Raw genomic sequence first — 21,077 nt, forward strand, 5'->3', positions numbered from 1 at the left:
ACAAAAATATTCCATAATTTGTAACTTTTAATCACCGAGTTTCTCGACTGGTGAGTGTGAATCCTATTGATAGATCTATCGGGCCTGACTGCCCCTTTCCGTGCTAGTCGCGCTAGTTTTTGACGGAATGTTTAGTACTTTGACTTAGTACACCTGTTACACTGTATAATCAATATCCAAGGGTAATAATGTTGAGTTAAGCCGAGTTACCAAGTGCTCATGGAAGTAGAATAGTATTTTTAAATGTTTTCAAAGATAAAATCTTGTGATCTTATAAAATATTATTCGTTATACTAAACCTATAACTCACCAACTTTACTGTTGACAATTTTCTCAGATGTTTTATTCTCAGGTACATAGTTGATTGCTTGCTTTCGCTGTTTAGAAGTCTGCATATGGTGTCGCAGATTTATAAAACAATACTTTGCATTCAAGTTTTATACATTATATTTTGTCATGGTTTTAGTTAACTTTTTTGTCAACATAATTTAATGTTTGTTTTATCTTTAAAACTTACTACTTATATAGATTTCCATATTTTGTTATCTTCTTTAATAAAGTGAATACAAATGTTTATTTCAAACATTCATATAGAGGTAATAATAAAACTATGGGACCTAGTAAACGTTGGTTGTCAAGTGATATTTGACAGGACGTTTCAGTTGGTATCAGAGCTATTGGTTTGTAGGGAACTAGGTCACAATAATGTGGTTAAACCGAGTCAATAGGGTGCGTTAGAGTCTAGTCTACAGCCCGACCTATAGTGTATCGGCATTATTATGCAGTTTATGTTTATTTCAAGATTATTTATATATACCGTATCCTTCTCTCTATCTATTCTTGTGGTTACTATGATAGATGTCGACTTCAGAAAAGACGGTGATTTCGAAGGTTGTGCATGCGTCTGCCCCAGTACCTGATGCTCTTGTTCACTTGTATACTATGTTGAGGATTCACACTAATCGGGAGTTTCCTTTACTAAATCGAGTAAATGCCATTAGTGAGGTTCTTCGAGTTACCCCGCCGCTGGAGGAGACTGTGTAGTTACTACAGAGTGTAACGTCCTTTAAGGACTATATTTATGAGCTCTAGACATGCTACGAACTCAAGATAGGAAGAACGGGGCGAGGTTTGTTGAGTATGATAAGGTTTCTAGTCTGGAACGGCTCTTTCAGACGCGCAAGAGAAGTTGCGTGGGCTCGAGGCTAACGAGAAGATGAGAGATGGTCTAACTTTTTTGACCAGGAAGAGGAAGATGTGAAGAAGTTATTGATATGAGATTTTATTTGACTTCTTAGACCTTATTTCATTTATTACTTATTCATTTTTATGAGATATTTATGGAGTACTTTATCGGGTTTTTGTTATGACTTATTTCATATAATTATGGATGATGGAATATTAAATTATGGTGTATTACATGTTATTTATTGGTTCATTATACTGTATGTGGAATGTGATTATCATTATGTTATATACTGTATGTGATTATTATTATTATTATGTCATGCACAGTATGTGGAATATGATTATTATCATGTTATGTACCGTATGCATATATCACTAATATACATTAACACTTAACATTAAGTTATGGTGGTTAATTTCTATTGTTTATCTATTCTATTGCCTATTCATGACACTTGGTATTATCCTTAATATTAACCTGTGAGTTATTATGTTCTTGAAGATCATGCCTCCACGTGAGTCAAATTAAGCCCGAATGCAGTGTCTTATAGTTGAAGGGATTGCTGTCGTTATGGCTGCAAATAACAACAACAACAATGGCAATAATGGCAACAACGAAAACAATGGAAGCCGAGGTGGTTGTTTATATGAGACCTTAATGGAAAGCAAACCACAAGAGTTTAGAGGTGTTGAGGGACCAGTCGGCCTCACTCGCTGGTTTGAAAAGCTTAAACTTGTATTCAGGGTGAATAATGTTCGAGAAGAGGACAAAGTTAAATTTTCTACCTGTACAATGATCAACAGTGCTCTGATATGGTGGAATTCATATGCTCAAGCCATTGGTAACGATGAAGCTTATGTTCTCGCTTGGGGAGACTTCAAGAGATTGATTAATTACTCGCTACTGCCCTAGGGGTGAAGTTAAGAAACTCAAGACTTAGTTGAAGAACTTGAAGATGAAGGGTACCTATATTGACGCTTATGATCAACGATTCTTCAAGTTAGTTTCATTGTGTCCAACCGTAATGGCTACTGAAACTCTCAATATTGAGGCATACATTGAAGGTCTGTCGGAATCAATTAAAGTATGAGTTGAGTCTCGTAATCCCCAAATAATTGAGGCGGATATGGACATGGTTCATAATCCAGTGAATCAGATTAGGCGCTGAGGGAAGAAAGCGACGCCTGGAGAGACTAGTGATAGTGCTGGTAAGAATGATAACGATAAAAGGAAATGGGATGGTAACCGAATTCGAACCAGCATCAGCATCAGCATCAGCAGAAGAAACAAAATACGTCAAACTCAAATCAAAACGTAATCAACGCTCGACTTTCCCAAGATGTTACAAGCACCACACTGGTTACTAGACCGTGGTGTGTGAGAAGTGTAATAAACAGGGCCATTTTGGAAAGGATTGTAAGAGTTCTGATTTTAATGCTAGTCCTAATGCTACTTCTAATGATGCTCCGATTGTTAAATCTAATTCTGGTACTCCGAAGACTTGCTATAGTTGCCAAAAGATCAATGCCTGGATAAATAAAAGCCTGGTGGGAACGCCCGTGGAAGAGCATTCAATATTAGTGCTCAGGAAGCGGAAGAAGATCCTAATTTGGTTACTGGTACGTTTCTAATCAACAATTTACTGGTTTGTGTCTTATTTGATTCTGGAGCGGATGTAATTTTTGTTTCTAGCAAACTAAGTCCTAAGATTATCACTCCATTATCATCTTTAGACACAAAGTATACTGTAGAGGTATCTAATGGTAAAGTACTTAAGGTTGAGAATGTGTATCGTAACTGTAAAATAATTCTGGCTGATAGAAGCTTTGAAGTAGATTTAATACATATAAAGCTAGGCTGTTTTGTTATTGTGATTGGTATGGATTGGTTATCCAAGAATATAGGTGAGATTGTCTGTTTCGACAAAGCTATTAGTATTCCCCGTGAGAATGAGGAACCATTGTTAATTTTCAGAGACAAGAAATGCAAACACTTGAACTTCATCAGTTGTTTGAAGGTTCAGAAGTACCTTAGAAAGGGGTTTCATGCCATTCTAGCTCATGTGGGAAAACCTGACCAGAAGGAGAGACATGTGAGTGATGTAGCAATTGTCAAAGATTTTCCCAAAGTTTTTACGGAGGATTTTCCCGGACTTCCACCGCATAGAGAGGTAGAGTTTCAAATTGATCTTGCACCTGGTGTTACTCCTGCAGCCCATGCACCTTATAGACTTGCTCCATCCGAACTCCAAGAATTGGCAAGTTAACTTCAAGAGTTGTTAGAGAAGAGTTTTATTCGACCTAGCTCGTCCCCGTAGGGAGCACTTGTCTTACTTGTTAAAAAGAAAGATGGTTCGTTCCGATTGTGGATCGACTATCGTTAGTTGAACAAGATCACCATCAAGAATCGTTATCCACTTCCAAGAATCGGTGATCTATTCGATCAACTTCAAGGATCTTCCATTTATTCCAAGATCAATCTTCATTCCGGATATCATCAGCTGCGTGTTAAGAAGGAAGATATTCCAAAGACCGCATTCAGAACACGCTATGGTCATTATGATTTTTTGGTTATGCTTTTGGATTGATCAACGCACCAACTGTGTTCATGGACCTCATAAACTGTGTGTGTAGTCCATATCTGGACAAGTTTGGTATCGTCTCTATTGATGACATTCTTATTTACTCAAAGAACGACCAAGAGCACGAGGAACACTTGAGATTGGTGTGTTAGAACTGTTAAAGAAAGAAGAGCTATACGCTAAATTCTCCTAGTGTGAATTTTGGTTGAAGGAGGTGAAATTTCTCGTCACGTTGTTAGTAGTCAGAGAATCCAAGTTGACCCTGCCAAGATTGAAGCCATTGAAAATGGAAGACTCCGACGCAGATACGTCAATTTTTAGGTCTGGCTGGTTACTACCGGAGATTTATTCAAGATTTTTCTCGGGTAGCAAACCGCTGACAACATTGACTCATAAAGGAAACAAGTATGATTGGACTTCTGAGCAGGAAACTGCGTTCTAACTATTGAAGAAGAAATTGACTTCAGCACCTATCTTATCACTACCCAAATGGAGCGATAACTTTGTCATATACTGCGATGCTTTGCGTCAGGGTTTTGGTTGCATTTTAATGCAACGAACCAAAGTTATCGCTTATGCTTCACGAAAACTAAAGATACATGAACAAAACTATACAACACATGATTTGGAGTTGGGTGACGTAGTTTTAACACTTAAGATGTGGAGACATTATCTCTACGGAACCAAATGCACTGTATTCACTGATCACAGGCGCCTTCAACACATTTTTGACCAAAAACAATCGAACATGAGGCAACGCCGTTGGTTCGAGTTGTTAAACGACTATGATTGCGAGATTCGCTATCATCCCGGAAAGGCCAATGTAGTAGCTGACGCTTTGAGTCGGAAAGAGAGAGTTAAACCTCTAAGAGTCTGAGCTCTAAACATGATTATCCGAACAAATCTCACAAAGAAAATCCTTGAGGTGCAAGCATGCCATTTCTCAAGTCATTTCTCATGTGTGCAAGCAACCACTTTATAGTAAGGAGTTGAGCCAATACTTGGCTGAGATTGTGTTGGTGGCCAGGAAAGATGAGCAGTGCAATTTATTGGCTAAGTTGGCGCAAAAGGGAAAGGTGGAGCTGGGTGACTTCCCAGAGTATAAAGATCAAGGTCTTGCACTTGTGGATGCTGCTTGTGCCAAGCTCGTTGATGCTGAGCTAAATTATGTTGTTGTTGGTTCCGCTTACACTGAAGCCAAACCTGCCGAACTTCTTCAACTCCTTGCTGACCCGGATGGTAATCAACCTTGATCCTTTTTGTCTCTTCAATCTTTTGTTGGTTTATGTATGGTGTGGGCTCTGCTGCCCTTGTTAAACAATTATATTAGTATGGCCATCGTGCCTTAAACAATTGTCTTAGTATTTGTGGGCCCTGTTGCCCTTGTTGGTATGGCTTAAGTGCCATTTGAACAATTTTATTTTGGTTGTAATTTGTGGCTGGTATGCCTTGAACAACTTGTATCATGGTCGCTTTCATCTAGTTCTTTATCGTATATTTCTGTTGCGCTTATTGATGTGTAGGTGTTCTTATTGCAAAAACTTGTGTATTCATCATAGAATACCTATTTGTCAAAGCAAACCATGAACCTTTTTATGGTTTGCAAGTGACTTTGTGTTCTGATAGAAATTTTTGTAGTTTTTGACAAAAAATTTATGTATTCTCTTTTTGGAATACTTTGCGTGACTTGTATATGCCTTAGTGTTAGTTTTCAACAAGAACACTTTTATCATTTTACAAGTTTTCGTATTTATGTTTCATGATATACTTTGTATATTTGTAAGTGTCTTGGTATTCTTTTGTAACAAGAATTCACTTTACAAATTATAGAATGTATTTTTCATATGATGTCTTGGTACTTTTGTAACAAGAGTCCTTTTAACATTTTAAAAATTTTCGTATGTATTCTTCATAGAATACTTTCTAAGGTTTGTAAATGTCTTTGTATTCTTTTGTAACAAGAATTCTTTTAACAATTTACAAATTTTAGTATGTATTCTTCATTGAGTATTTTGTAGGGTTTGTAAATGTCTTGGTATTCTTTTGTAACAAGAATCCTTTTAACATTTACAAATTTTTGTATGTATTCATCATAGAATACTTTTTAAGGTTTGTAAATGACTTGGTATTCTTTTGTAGTAAAAATCCTTTTATCATTTTATAAATTTTCATATATGTATTCTTCATAGATTACTTTGTAAAGTCTGTAAATGACTTGGTATTCTTTTGCAATAAGAATTCTTTTATCATTTTACAAATTGTCATATATGTATTCCTCATAGAATACTTTGTAAACACTACAACAAAAATGCTCTTATAGGACCTTTTTTCTGGGACCTAGTAAAATATGGTCCTAAATGCTACTTACATAGGACCAAACAATATTTAGGTCCTATTATGAGCTACGCTTTTAGAGTATGGTTATATTATGAGGTACTCTTTTAGAGTAGGGTCCTATTATGAGATACGCTTTTAGAGTAGGTCCTATAATCATATATTTTCATAGGACACTTAAAAAGTAGTTCCTAATAGAGGATCTTATAAGACATTTATTTGATAGAGTCTCATTATTTGTTTATGTAATAGGACACTTAATATGAACGTCATATTAAATATATCTTTAGAGGCCAATTATTTCTGAGAGTCTTATTAAACTGTATCATGTTAGGGCTTTTGGTACTTATGTCCTATAAATTTATGTTATTAAGACACATTATATGACGGTCATATGAAATGTACCTTTATAGGACGTTTATTTTTATGAGTCGTGTCATAGTAGAACATAATAGGACTTAATATGACTGATTGATATTTTTCTGTGTTAATGGTTATTAGGTCACTTTAAGTGTGAACCATAAGATAGTACTTTATAAGACATTTAGCGGCATAGTGTAGTATTACATGCTACTCTAATAGAACACCTTATATAAAAGTCATATGCAATAAACTCTAATAGGACATTTATTTTTCATAGTCGTATTATAACATAAGCTAACGGAACATGTGATATTTATGTTGTATCATTGTAACATTTTATGACACTTTAATTATTTAACATTACGGAGGAGTTTTTGGGGTCGTAATTATCATATGATTTCATAGGACACTTTAATTGTAAATCATCAAATGGAACTTTATAAGACATTTAACGATTTAGTGTCGCACTATGTGTGAATTTAATAGGACACTTTTTAAAAAGTCATCTGAAATAAACTATCATAGGACATTTATTTTTTGAAGTCGTATTATATCATAAGCTAATAGGACATGTGAAATATATGTCGTATCATTATAAATTTTTAGGACACTTTGATTCTTTAATGTGACAGATGAGTTATTGGGGTCCTAAATATCATATTATTTTATTGGACACTTTAATTGTGAATTATAAAATGGAACTTTATAAGACATTTAACGGTTTAGTGTCACATTATGTGTTTATTTAATAGGACATTTTTCAAAATAGTCATATAAAATAAAATATCATAGGACATTTAATTGTCATAGTCGTATTATATCATCAGCTAATAAGACATTTGATATTTATGTCGCATCATTTAAAATTTATAGGACACTTTGATTCTTTAATATGATGGATGAGTCGTTGGGGTCCTAATTATCATATGATCTCATAGGACACTTTAATTGTAAATCATAACATGAAACTTTATAAAACATTCAACGGTTTAGTGTCGCATTATGTGTTCATTTAATAGGACACTTTATAAAAAAGTCATATAAAATAAACTATCATAGGACATTTATTTGTCATAGTCATTTATATCATAAGCTAATAGGACATGTGATATTTATGTCGTATCATTGTAAATTTTTCAAGACACTTTGATTGTTTAATGCGACAGATGAGTTGTTGGGGTCCTAATTGTCATATCATTTCATAGGACACTTTAATTGTGAATCATAAAATGGAACTTTATAAGACATTTTACGGTTTAATTTCACGTTTTGTGTTTATTGAATAGGACACTTTATAAAAAAGTCATAAGAAATAAACTATCATAGGACATTTATTTATCATAGTCGTATTAGATCATAAGCAAATAGGACATGTAATATTTATGTCGTATCATTGTCAATTTTTATGACACTTTGATTCTTTAATGTGACGGGTGAGTTGTTGGGGTCGTAAGTATCATATTATTTCATATGACACTTTAATTGTGAATCATAAAAGGGAACTTTATAAGACATTTAACCATTTGATGTCGCATTATGTGTTAATTAAATAGGACACCTTATATAAAAGTCATATAAAATATACTATCAAATGACATTCATTTGTCCTAGTCGTATTAGATCAAAATATAATAATACACTTTATATTTAGATCATATTAATCTAAGTTTTTAGGGGACGTTGACTGTTTAATAAGACGATTGCGTTTTTTGTGTCTTAATTATTATATAAAGAACTTATAAGAATTGAATTTGGTGATCTTATGAACATTGATAGAATAATAAGATTTTGTATTTGTAACTTTCCATATCGGTGTCGTACTTAAAGAGATGACACATGAATCATAATATTTTGTATTCAGTTTTAAGTAATTGTATATAAGCTTAGTTCTTCGAGTTATTTTTTATGTTTTGTATGTAGTTCTAATAATGGTTAAAACCATACATGAACATGGAACAAAAAGGTGTATTTTTAATAAAATAAAAGTCATCCTTAGTCAATTATGAATTCGTCGTATTGTCTAAACGAGCTTTGATATTTGTCGATACATAGGATTACATGTAATGATGTAAACTAGTTTTATCAACTAACATAAAAATAACCATTTTTATACTTCCCAATTGTTGCTCCTATAAAACAATATTCGAACATTGCTACTATGTCTCAGGTGAACACGTCATGTTGCGTTTGGCAAGTAGCTAATGTTGCTTATGAAATGTCCCGTTCTTATTGATTAAAAACGTTCCATATTAATTGATTTCGTTGCGAGGTTTTGACCTCTATATGAGACGTTTTTCAAAGACTGCATTCATTTTTAAAACAAACCATAACCTTTAATTCATAAATAAAGGTTTAAAAAGCTTTACGTAGATTATCAAATAATGATAATCTAAAATATCCTGTTTACACACGACCATTACATAATGGTTTACAATACAAATATGTTACATCGAAATCAGTTTCTTGAATGCAGTTTTTACACAATATCATACAAACATGGACTCCAAATCTTGTCCTTATTTTAGTATGCAACAGCGGAAGCTCTTAGTATTCACCTGAGAATAAACATGCTTTAAACGTCAATAAAAATGTTGGTGAGTTATAGGTTTAACCTATATATATCAAATCGTAACAATAGACCACAAGATTTCATATTTCAATACATATCCCATACATAGAGATAAAAATCATTCATATGGTGAACACCTGGTAACCGACATTAACAAGATGCATATATAAGAATATCCCCATCATTCCGGGACACCCTTCGGATATGATATAAATTTCGAAGTACTAAAGCATCCGGTACTTTGGATGGGGTTTGTTAGGCCCAATAGTTGTGCCGAGGAATTCTGACCGACTCTAGACAAGATTTCATCAATCATGTCTCCGGGTAGGTCTCTTAAAATATTGGGTTGTCTATCCATTTTTGTATTTTTATACTGTAAAATAGACAAGAGTTAGATTCATAAAAAAAATACTTATTAATACAAGCAATTTTTACATATATCATAAAGCATAAGCACACTATATTACATATATTACACCACACGAATACAACTATCTTATTCCGACTCGCTCGTTTCTTCTTCTTCGGTTTTGGTTCGTTTTGCCAAGTTTCTAGGGATATATGATGTTCCCCTAATACGAGCTGTCGTTTTCCACAACGGTTTAGAAAAACCTGGTGGTTTAGAGGTTCACGGGTCATTGTTACAACTTAAGGGCTTCGGGGGTTGACGATACATATAAAGTTCATCGGGGTTGGAATTAGATTTTGCCCTTTCCCTTATTATTTTCTTTTGCCTTTTTAAATTCATTTGGGGTAATTTCTATAACATTATCGGAATTCTCATCGGAATCCGATTCATCGGAGAATTGGTAATCCTTCCAATATTTTGCTTCCTTGGCGGAAACACCATTGACCATAATTAACCTTGGTCGGTTGGTTGAGGATTTTCTTTTACTTAACCGTTTTATTATTTCCCCCACCGGTTCTATCTCCTCCTCTGGTTCCTCCTCTTCCGGTTCTGATTCTTCTTCCGGTTCTGATTCTTCTTCCGGTTCTGATTCTTCTCCCGGTTCTTCTTCGGGAAATTGTGAATCAGTCCAACATATATTCGACTCTTCATTATTATTAGGTGAGTCAATGGGATTTGTGCTAGAGGTAGACATCTATCACACAATATCAAACATGTTAAGAGATTAATATATCACATAATATATACATGTTAATAATATATAGTTTCCAACAAAAATGTTAAGCAATCATTTTTAAAGAAAACACGGTCGAAGTCCAGACTCACTAATGCATCCTAACAAACTCGATAAGACACACTAATGCAAATTTTCTGGTTCTCTAAGACCAACGCTCGGATACCAACTAAAATGTCCCATTCTTATTGATTAAAAACATTCCATATTAATTGATTTCGTTGCGAGATTTTGACCTCTATATGAGACGTTTTTCAAAGACTGCATTCATTTTTAAAACAAACCATAACCTTTATTTCATAAATAAAGGTTTAAAAAGCTTTACGTAGATTATCAAATAATGATAATCTAAAATATCCTGTTTACACACGACCATTACATAATGGTTTACAATACAAATATGTTACATCGAACTCAGTTTCTTGAATGCAGTTTTTACACAATATCATACAAACATGGACTCCAAATCTTGTCCTTATTTTAGTATACAACAGCGGAAGCTCTTAGTATTCACCTGAGAATAAACATGCTTTAAACGTCAACAAAAATGTTGGTGAGTTATAGGTTTAACCTATATATATCAAATCGTAACAATAGACCACAAGATTTCATATTTCAATACATATCCCATACATAGAGATAAAAATCATTCATATTGGTAACCGACATTAACAAGATGCATATATAAGAATATCCCCATCATTCCGGGATACCCTTCGGATATGATATAAATTTCAAAGTACTAAAGCATCCGGTACTTTGGATGGGGTTTGTCAGGCCCAATAGATCTATCTTTAGGATTCGCGTCAATTAGGATGTCTGTTCCCTAATTCTTAGATTACCAGACTTAATAAAAAGGGGCATATTCGATTTCGATAATTCAACCATAGAATGTAGTTTCACATACTTGTGTCTATTTTGTAAATCATTTATAAAACCTGCATGTATTCTCATCCCAAAAATATTAGATTTTAAAAGTGGGACTATAACTCACTTTCACAGATTTTTACTTCGTCGGGAAGTAAGACTTGGCCACTGGTTGATTCACGAACCTATAACAATATATACATATATATCAAAGTATGTTCAAAATATATTTACAACACTTTTAATATATTTTGATGTTTTAAGTTTATTAAGTCAGCTGTCCTCGTTAGTAACCTACAACTAGTTGTCCACAGTTAGATGTACAGAAATAAATCGATAAATATTATCTTGAATCAATCCACGACCCAGTGTATACGTATCTCAGTATTGATCACAACTCAAACTATATATATTTTGGAATCAACCTCAACCCTGTATAGCTAACTCCAACATTCACATATAGAGTGTCTATGGTTGTTCCGAAATATATATAGATGTGTTGACATGATAGGTCGAAACATTGTATACGTGTCTATGGTATCTCAAGATTACATAATATACAATACAAGTTGATTAAGTTATGGTTGGAATAGATTTGTTACCAATTTTCACGTAGCTAAAATGAGAAAAATTATCCAATCTTGTTTTACCCATAACTTCTTCATTTTAAATCCGTTTTGAGTAAATCAAATTGCTATGGTTTCATATTGAACTCTATTTTATGAATATAAACAGAAAAAGTATAGGTTTATAGTCAGAAAAATAAGTAACAAGTCGTTTTTGTAAAGGTAGTCATTTCAGTCTAAAGAACGACGTCTAGATGACGATTTTAGAAAACATACTTCCACTTTGATTTTAACCATAATTTTTGGATATAGTTTCATGTTCATAATAAAAATCATTTTCCCAGAATAACAACTTTTAAATCAAAGTTTATCATAGTTTTTAATTAACTAACCCAAAACAGCCCGCGGTGTTACTACGAAGGCGTAAATCCGGTTTTACGGTGTTTTTCGTGTTTCCAGGTTTTAAATCATTAAGTTAGCATATCATATAGATATAGAACATGTGTTTAGTTGATTTTAAAATTCAAGTTAGAAGGATTAACTTTTATTTGCAAACAAGTTTAAAATTAACTAAACTATGTTCTAGTGATTACAAGTTTAAACCTTCGAATAAGATAACTTTATATGTATGAATCGAATGATGTTATGAACATCATTACTACCTCAAGTTCCTTGGATAAACCTACTAGAAATGAGAAAAATAGATCTAGCTTCAAAGGATCCTTGGATGGCTTGAAAGTTCTTGAAGCAGAATCATGACACGAAAACAAGTTCAAGTAAGATTTTCACTCGAAATAAGATTGTTATAGTTATAGAAATTGAATTAAAGTTTGAATATGATTATTACCTTGTATTAGAAAGATAACCTACTATAAGTAACAAAGGTTTCTTGATCTTGGATGATTACTTGGAATGGATTTAGAAAACTTGGAAGTAAACTTGCAATCTTGGAAGTATTCTTGATTTTATGAAACTAGAACTTTTGGAATTTATGAAGAACACGTAGAACTTGAAGATAGAACTTGAGAGAGATCAATTATATGAAGAAAATTGAAGAATGAAAGTATTTGTAGGTGTTTTTGGTCGTTGGTGTATGGATTAGATATAAAGGATATGTAATTTTGTTTTCATGTAAATAAGTCATGAATGATTACTCATATTTTTGTAATTTTATGAGATATTTCATGCTAGTTGCCAAATGATGGTTCCCACATGTGTTAGGTGACTCACATGGGCTGCTAAGAGCTAATCATTGGAGTGTATATACTAATAGTACATACATCTAAAAGTTGTGTATTGTACGAGTACGAATACGGGTGCATACGAGTAGAATTGTTGATGAAACTGAACGAGGATGTAATTGTAAGCATTTTTGTTAAGTAGAAGTATTTTGATAAGTGTCTTGAAGTCTTTCAAAAGTGTATGAATACATATTAAAACACTACATGTATATACATTTTAACTGAGTCGTTAAGTCATCGTTAGTCGTTACATGTAAATGTTGTTTTGAAACCTTTAGGTTAACGATCTTGTTGAATGTTGTTAACCCATTGTTTATTATAACAAATGAGATGTTAAATTGTTATATTATCATGATATTATGATATATAATATATCTTAGTATGATATATATACAGTTAAATGTCGTTACAACGATAATCGTTACATATATGTCTCGTTTCGAAATCATTAAGTTAGTAGTCTTATTTTTACATATGTATTTCATTGTTAATACACTTAATAATATATTTACTTATAATTTAACATAATTAACCAAGTGTATCAATATCTTAATATGATTCATATGTACCTAGTAAGACGTTGTTATAACGATAATCGTTATATATATCGTTTTCGAGTTTCTTAAATTAATAGTCTCATTTTTATGTATATAACTCATTGTTAAAATACCTAATGAGATACATACTAATAATAAAATCATGTTAACTATATATATAACCAGATATATGTCATCGTATAGTTTTTACAAGTTTTAACGTTCGTGAATCACCGGTCAACTTGGGTGGTCAATTGTCTATATGAAACCTATTTCAATTAATCAAGTCTTAACAAGTTTGATTGCTTAACATGTTGGAAACACTTAATCATGTAAATAACAATTTCATTTAATATTTATATAAACATGGAAAAGTTCGGGTCACTACAGTACCTACCCGTTAAATAAATTTCGTCCCGAAATTTTAAGCAGTTGGAGGTGTTGACGTATCTTCTGGAAATAAATGCGGGTATTTCTTCTTCATCTGATCTTCACGCTCCCAGGTGAACTCGGGTCCTCTACGAGCATTCCATCGAACCTTAACAATCGGTATCTTGTTTTGTTTAAGTCTCTTAACCTCACGATCCATTATTTCGACGGGTTCTTCAATGAACTGAAGTTTTTCATTGATTTGGATTTCGTCCAACGGAATAGTGAGATCTTCTTTAGCAAAACATTTCTTCAAATTTGAGACGTGGAAAGTGTTATGTACAGCCGCGAGTTGTTGAGGTAGCTCCAGTTGGTAAGCTACTGGTCCGACACGATCTATAATCTTGAATGGTCCAATGTACCTTGGATTTAGTTTCCCCCGTTTACCAAATCGAACAACGCCTTTCCAAGGTGAAACCTTAAGCATGACCATTTCTCCAATTTCAAACTCTATATCTTTTCTTTTACTGTCCGCGTAGCTCTTTTGTCGACTCTGGGCGGTTTTCAATCTTTGTTGAATTTGAATGATTTTCTCGGTAGTTTCTTGTATTATCTCCGAACCCGTAATCTGTCTATCCCCCAATTCACTCCAAAAAATCGGAGACCTGTACTTTCTACCATAAAGTACTTCAAACGGCGCCATCTCAATGCTTGAATGGTAGCTGTTGTTGTAGGAAAATTCTGCTAACGGTAGATGTCGATCCCAACTGTTTCCGAAATTAATAACACAAGCTCGTAGCATGTCTTCAAGCGTTTGTATTGTCCTTTCGCTCTGCCCATTAGTTTGTGGATGATAGGCAGTACTCATGTCTAGACGAGTTCCCAATGCTTGCTGTAATTTCTGCCAGAATCTTGAAATAAATCTGCCATCCCTATCAGAGATAATAGAGATTGGTATTCCATGTCTGGAGATGACTTCCTTCAAATAAAGTTGTGCTAACTTCTCCATCTTGTCATCTTCTCTTATTGCCAGGAAGTGTGCTGACTTGGTGAGACGATCAACTATTACCCAAATAGTATCATAACCACTTGCAGTCCTTGGCAATTTAGTAATGAAATCCATGGTAATGTTTTCCCATTTCCATTCCGGGATTTCAGGTTGTTGTAGTAGACCTGATGGTTTCTGATGTTCAGCTGAAAGGACCCGTTCATATACATTATAAATGATTCACAATAGTTGATTACATCGCGAGGTATTTGACCTCTATATGATACATTTTACAAACATTGCATTCATTTTTAAAAGACAAACTTTCTTTACAACGAAAGTTGACCGCATGCACACCATTTGATAATACATCCAACTATAATTGACATAATAATAATCTTGATGAACTCAATGACTCGAATGCAACGTCTTTCAAAATATGCCATGAATGACTCCAAGTAATATCCTTAAAATGAGCTAATGCACAGCGGAAGATTTCTTTAATACCTGAGAATAAACATGCTTTAAAGTGTCAACCAAAAGGTTGGTGAGTTCATAGGTTTATCATAACAATCATTTTAATATATAAATAGACCACAAGATTTCCGTTTATAAATATATGTACACTCACAAGTGTATAAAAGTATTCTATAAGTTGTAGGCACCCGGTAACAAGTCTTAACGTTCATGTTTTACCCTCTGAAGTACACCAGATCAGGTGTGTTTAAAATAACCTCGAAGTACTAAAGCATCCCATAGTCAGGATGGGGTTTGTCAGGCCCAATAGATCTATCTTTAGGATTCGCGCCTACCGTACATAGACAAGTAGTTTAATGTTACCAAGCTAAGGGTATATTTCTAGTTTAAACCCACGTAGAATTAGTTTTAGTACTTGTGCCTATTTCGTAAAACATTTATAAAAACAGCGCATGTATTCTCAGTCCCAAAAATATATATAAAAGGGAGCAAATGAAACTCACCATACTGTATTTCGTAGTAAAAATACATATAACGTCATTTAACAAGTGCAAGGTTGGCCTCGGATTCACGAACCTATGTTAAATATATATATTTATATGTTGGTCAATATTTGTCTAACAATTTTTGGTCAAGTCATTGTGTACCACAATCCTAATGCTCGAGACTAATATGCAAAAGTCAACAAAAGTCAACTTGACCCAAAATGACTTCTAAAATTTATACGTGTTTATTATATAACTTAACTATAGTCATTTTATATATTTAAATATATTTATTAGATTTTATAATAATAAAAGTCATTTATTAATAAAAATTTATATTAACGTTTATATATGATAAAATATACTTTTATATATCTTAAGTAGTAAAATTTATAAAGTTCACTTAATATCGTAAAACTATAGTGGTAAGTATTATTAATGTAATTATATTACGCGTGGTGAAAAATATCTTTGTATCCCCTATTTATTTGATAAAATAATATTGATCATAATAATAATAAGTAAAAGTTGTATTATTTTGTAATAATAATTATTATTATTCTATAAAAAAATAACAATATTTATATTTACTAAAAATGGTATTATGATAAAATGATAATACTAACATAATAGTAATAATGATATTTTATAATAACAATAATGTTTCTATTAAAATAATAACGATGATAGTAATGATAATCATTTTAACAATAATACTAAAATTCAGTTGACTATAACTTCTAATCCGTTCATCGAAACCATTCGATATCTAAATGAAAAGTTCTTAATTTTTCGCTAGCTTTCCAATGACATGCATATCATATACCCTATCTGTAGTGACCCGAACTTTTCCATGTTTATATATATTAATTGAGATTGATATTTACATGATTAAATGTTTCCAACATGTTAAGCAATCAAACTTGTTAAGACTTGATTAATTGAAATATGTTTCATATAGACAATTGACCACCCAAGTTGACCGGTGATTCACGAACGTTAAAACTTGTAAAACTATATGATGACATATATATGGATATATATATATAGTTAACATGATACTATGATAAGTAAACATATCATTAAGTATATTAACAATGAACTACATATGTAAAAACAAGACTACTAACTTAATGATTTTTAAACGAGACATATATGTAACGATTATCGTTGTAAAGACATTTAATGTATATATATCATATTAAGAGATATTCATACATGATAATATCATGATAATATAATAATTTAAAATCTCATTTGATATTATAAACATTGGGTTAACAACATTTAACAAGATCGTTAACCTAAAGGTTTCAAAACAACACTTACATGTAACGACTAACGATGACTTAACGACTCAGTTAAAATGTATATACATGTAGTGTTTTAATATGTCTTTATACACTTTTGAAAGACTTCAATACACTTATCAAAATACTTCTACTTAACAAAAATGCTTACAATTACATCCTCGTTCAGTTTCATCAACAATTCTACTCGTATGCACCCGTATTCGTACTCGTACAATACACAGCTTTTAGATGTATGTACTATTGGTATATACACTCCAATGATCAGCTCTTAGCAGCCCATGTGAGTCACCTAACACATGTGGGAACCATCATTTGGCAACTAGCATGAAATATCTCATAAAATTACAAAAATATGAGTAATCATTCATGACTTATTTACATGAAAACAAAATTACATATCCTTTATATCTAATCCATACACCAACGACCAAAAACACCTACAAACACTTTCATTCTTCAATTTTCTTCATCTAATTGATCTCTCTCAAGTTCTATCTTCAAGTTCTAAGTGTTCTTCATATATTCTACAAGTTCTAGTTACATAAAATCAAGAATACTTTCAAGTTTGCTAACTCACTTCCAATCTTGTATGGTGATCATCCAACCTCAAGAAATCTTTGTTTCTTATAGTAGGTTATCATTCTAATACAAGGTAATAATCATATTCAAACTTTGGTTCAATTTCTATAACTATAACAATCTTATTTCAAGTGATGATCTTACTTGAACTTGTTTTCGTGTCATGATTCTGCTTCAAGAACTTCGAGCCATCCAAGGATCCGTTGAAGCTAGATCCATTTTTCTCCTTTCCAGTAGGTTTATCCAAGGAACTTAAGGTAGTAATGATGTTCATAACATCATTCAATTCATACATATAAAGCTATCTTATTCGAAGGTTTAAACTTGTAATCACTAGAACATAGTTTAGTTAATTCTAAACTTGTTCGCAAACAAAAGTTAATCCTTCTAACTTGACTTTTAAAATCAACTAAACACATGTTCTATATCTATATGATATGCTAACTTAATGATTTAAAACCTGGAAACACGAAAAACACCGTAAAACCGGATTTACGCCGTCGTAGTAACACCGCGGGCTGTTTTGGGTTAGTTAATTAAAAACTATGATAAACTTTGATTTAAAAGTTGTTATTATGGGAAAATGATTTTTATTATGAACATGAAACTATATCCAAAAATTATGGTTAAACTCAAAGTGGATGTATGTTTTCTAAAATGGTCATCTAGACGTCGTTCTTTCGACTGAAATGACTACCTTTACAAAAACGACCTGTAACTTATTTTTCTAACTATAAACCTATACTTTTTCTGTTTAGATTCATAAAATAGAGTTCAATATGAAACCATAGCAATTTGATTCACTCAAAACGGATTTAAAATGAAGAAGTTATGGGTAAAACAAGATTGGATAATTTTTATCATTTTAGCTACGTGAAAATTGGTAACAAATCTATTCCAACCATAACTTAATCAACTTGTATTGTATATTATGTAATCTTGAGATACCATAGACACGTATACAATGTTTCGACCTATCATGTCGACACATCTATATATATTTCGGAACAACCATAGACACTCTATATGTGAATGTTGGAGTTAGCTATACAGGGTTGAGGTTGATTCCAAAATATATATAGTTTGAGTTGTGATCAATACTGAGATACGTATACACTGGGTCGTGGATTGATTCAAGATAATATTTATCGATTTATTTCTGTACATCTAACTGTGGACAACTAGTTGTAGGTTACTAACGAGGACAGCTGACTTAATAAACTTAAAACATCAAAATATATTAAAAGTGTTGTAAATATATTTTGAACATACTTTGATATATATGTATATATTGTTATAGGTTCGTGAATCAACCAGTGGCCAAGTCTTACTTCCCGACGAAGTAAAAATCTGTGAATGTGAGTTATAGTCCCACTTTTAAGATCTAATATTTTTGGGATGAGAATACATGCAGGTTTTATAAATGATTTACAAAATAGACACAAGTACGTGAAACTACATTCTATGGTTGAATTATCGAAATCGAATATGTCCCTTTTTATTAAGTCTAGTAATCTAAGAATTAGGGAATAGACACCCTAATTGACGCGAATCCTAAAGATAGATCTATTGGGCCTAACAAACCCCATCCAAAGTACCGGATGCTTTAGTACTTCGAAATTTATATCATATCCGAAGGGTGTCCCGGAATGATGGGGATATTCTTATATATACATCTTGTTAATGTCGGTTACCAGGTGTTCACCATATGAATGATTTTTATCTCTATGTATGGGATGTGTATTGAAATATGAAATCTTGTGGTCTATTGTTACGATTTGATATATATAGGTTAAACCTATAACTCACCAACATTTTTGTTGACGTTTTAAGCATGTTTATTCTCAGGTGATTATTAAGAGCTTCCGATGTCGCATACTTAAATAAGGACGAGATTTGGAGTCCATGCTTGTATGATATTGTGTAAAAACTGCATTCAAGAAACTTATTTTGTTGTAACATATTTGTATTGTAAACCATTATGTAATGGTCGTGTGTAAACAGGATATTTTAGATTATCATTATTTGATAATCTACGTAAAGCTTTTTAAAACCTTTATCTATAAAATAAAGGTTATGGTTTGTTTTAAAAATGAATGTAGTCTTTGAAAAACGTCTCATATAGAGGTCAAAACCTCGCAACGAAATCAATTAATATGGAACGTTTTTAATCAATAAGAACGGGACATTTCAGTTGGTATCCGAGCGTTGGTCTTAGAGAACCATAAAATTTGCATTAGTGTGTCGTATCGAGTTTGTTAGGATGCATTAGTGAGTCTGGACTTCGACCGTGTTTTCTTTAAAAATGATTGCTTAACAAATTTTGTTGGAAACTATATATTTTTAACATGTGAATATTATGTGATATATTAATCTCTTAACGCGTTTGATATTATGTGATAGATGTCTACCTCTAGAACAAGTCCCATTGGCTCACCTAATAATAATGAAGAGTCAAATGTAAATTGAAATGATTCGTGGACTGATTCACAAGTTCCCGAAGAGGAACCGGAAGAAGAGTCGGAACCGGAAGAAGAATCGGAACCGGAAGAAGAATGGAACCGGATGAAGAAATAGAACCGGTGGGGGAAATAATAAAACGGTTAAGTAAAAGAAAATCCTCAACCAACCGACCAAGGTTAATTATGGTCAATGGTGTTTCCGCCAAGGAAGCAAAATATTGGGAGGATTACCAATTCTCCGATGAATCGGATTCCGACGAGAATTCCGATGATGTTATATAAATTACCCCAACTGAATTTAAAAAGGCAAAAGAAAATAATAAGGGAAAGGGCACAAAAATAGAGAAATCTAATTCCAACCCCGATGAACTTTATATGTATCGTCAACCCCCGAAGTCCTTAAGTTGTAACAATGACCCGGGAACCTCTAAACCACCAGGTTTTTCTAAACCAATGTGGAAAATAACGGCTCGTATTAGGGGAACATCATATATCCCTAGAAACTTGGCAAAACGAACCAAAACCGAAGAAGAAGAAACGAGCGAGTCGGAATAAGATAGTTGTATTCGTGTGGTGTAATATATGTAATATAGTGTGCTTATGCTTTATGATATATGTAAAAATTGCTTGTATTAATAAGTATTTTTTTTTATGAATCTAACTCTTGTCTATTTTACAGTATAAAAACACAAAATGGATAGACAACCCAATATTTTAAGAGACCTACCCGGAGACATGATTGATGAAATCTTGTCTAGAGTCGGTCAGAATTCTTCGGCACAACTATTTACGGCGAAATCAGTTTGTAAGACATTCGAAGAACGTTCCAAGAATGTCTTGGTTTATAAGAGACTTTCGTTTGAAAGATGGGGGATATCACATTGGGAAACCCATAAGTTACGATGTGTTTACTTTGACGCATATATTGCGGGGAACCCAAATGCTATTTTACACAACGGGTTAAGAAATTATTTTGACTCAATGTATCCGAATATAGGACTTCATGATTTAGAAAG

General features: G+C 32.7%; 1 protein-coding gene across 1 annotated transcript; it reads left to right on the top strand.

Annotated features, from left to right (window-relative positions):
- The first annotated feature begins 2,213 nt into the window (after positions 1 to 2,213).
- On the top strand, positions 2,214 to 5,023 carry LOC139875559 (uncharacterized). The gene is made up of 3 exons (XM_071862891.1): positions 2,214 to 2,273; positions 2,733 to 3,446; positions 4,739 to 5,023. The coding sequence occupies exons 1-3, from the start codon at positions 2,214 to 2,216 to the stop codon at positions 5,021 to 5,023; spliced, it is 1,059 nt and encodes a 352-aa protein (XP_071718992.1).
- The last annotated feature ends 16,054 nt before the right edge of the window (positions 5,024 to 21,077 follow it).

This window comes from Rutidosis leptorrhynchoides, chromosome 11 (genome assembly GCF_046630445.1).
Source record: "Rutidosis leptorrhynchoides isolate AG116_Rl617_1_P2 chromosome 11, CSIRO_AGI_Rlap_v1, whole genome shotgun sequence".
Classification (NCBI taxonomy): domain Eukaryota; kingdom Viridiplantae; phylum Streptophyta; class Magnoliopsida; order Asterales; family Asteraceae; genus Rutidosis; species Rutidosis leptorrhynchoides.

Coding starts and splice junctions, on each gene's coding strand:
- LOC139875559 (XM_071862891.1), top strand. CDS start 2,214: ATGGCTACTGAAACTCTCAATATTGAGGCATACATTGAAGGTCTGTCG. Junction 2,274..2,732: donor GTCTGTCGGAATCAATTAAA/GTATGAGTTGAG, acceptor GATAAATAAAAG/CCTGGTGGGAACGCCCGTGG. Junction 3,447..4,738: donor CATCCGAACTCCAAGAATTG/GCAAGTTAACTT, acceptor CATGTGTGCAAG/CAACCACTTTATAGTAAGGA.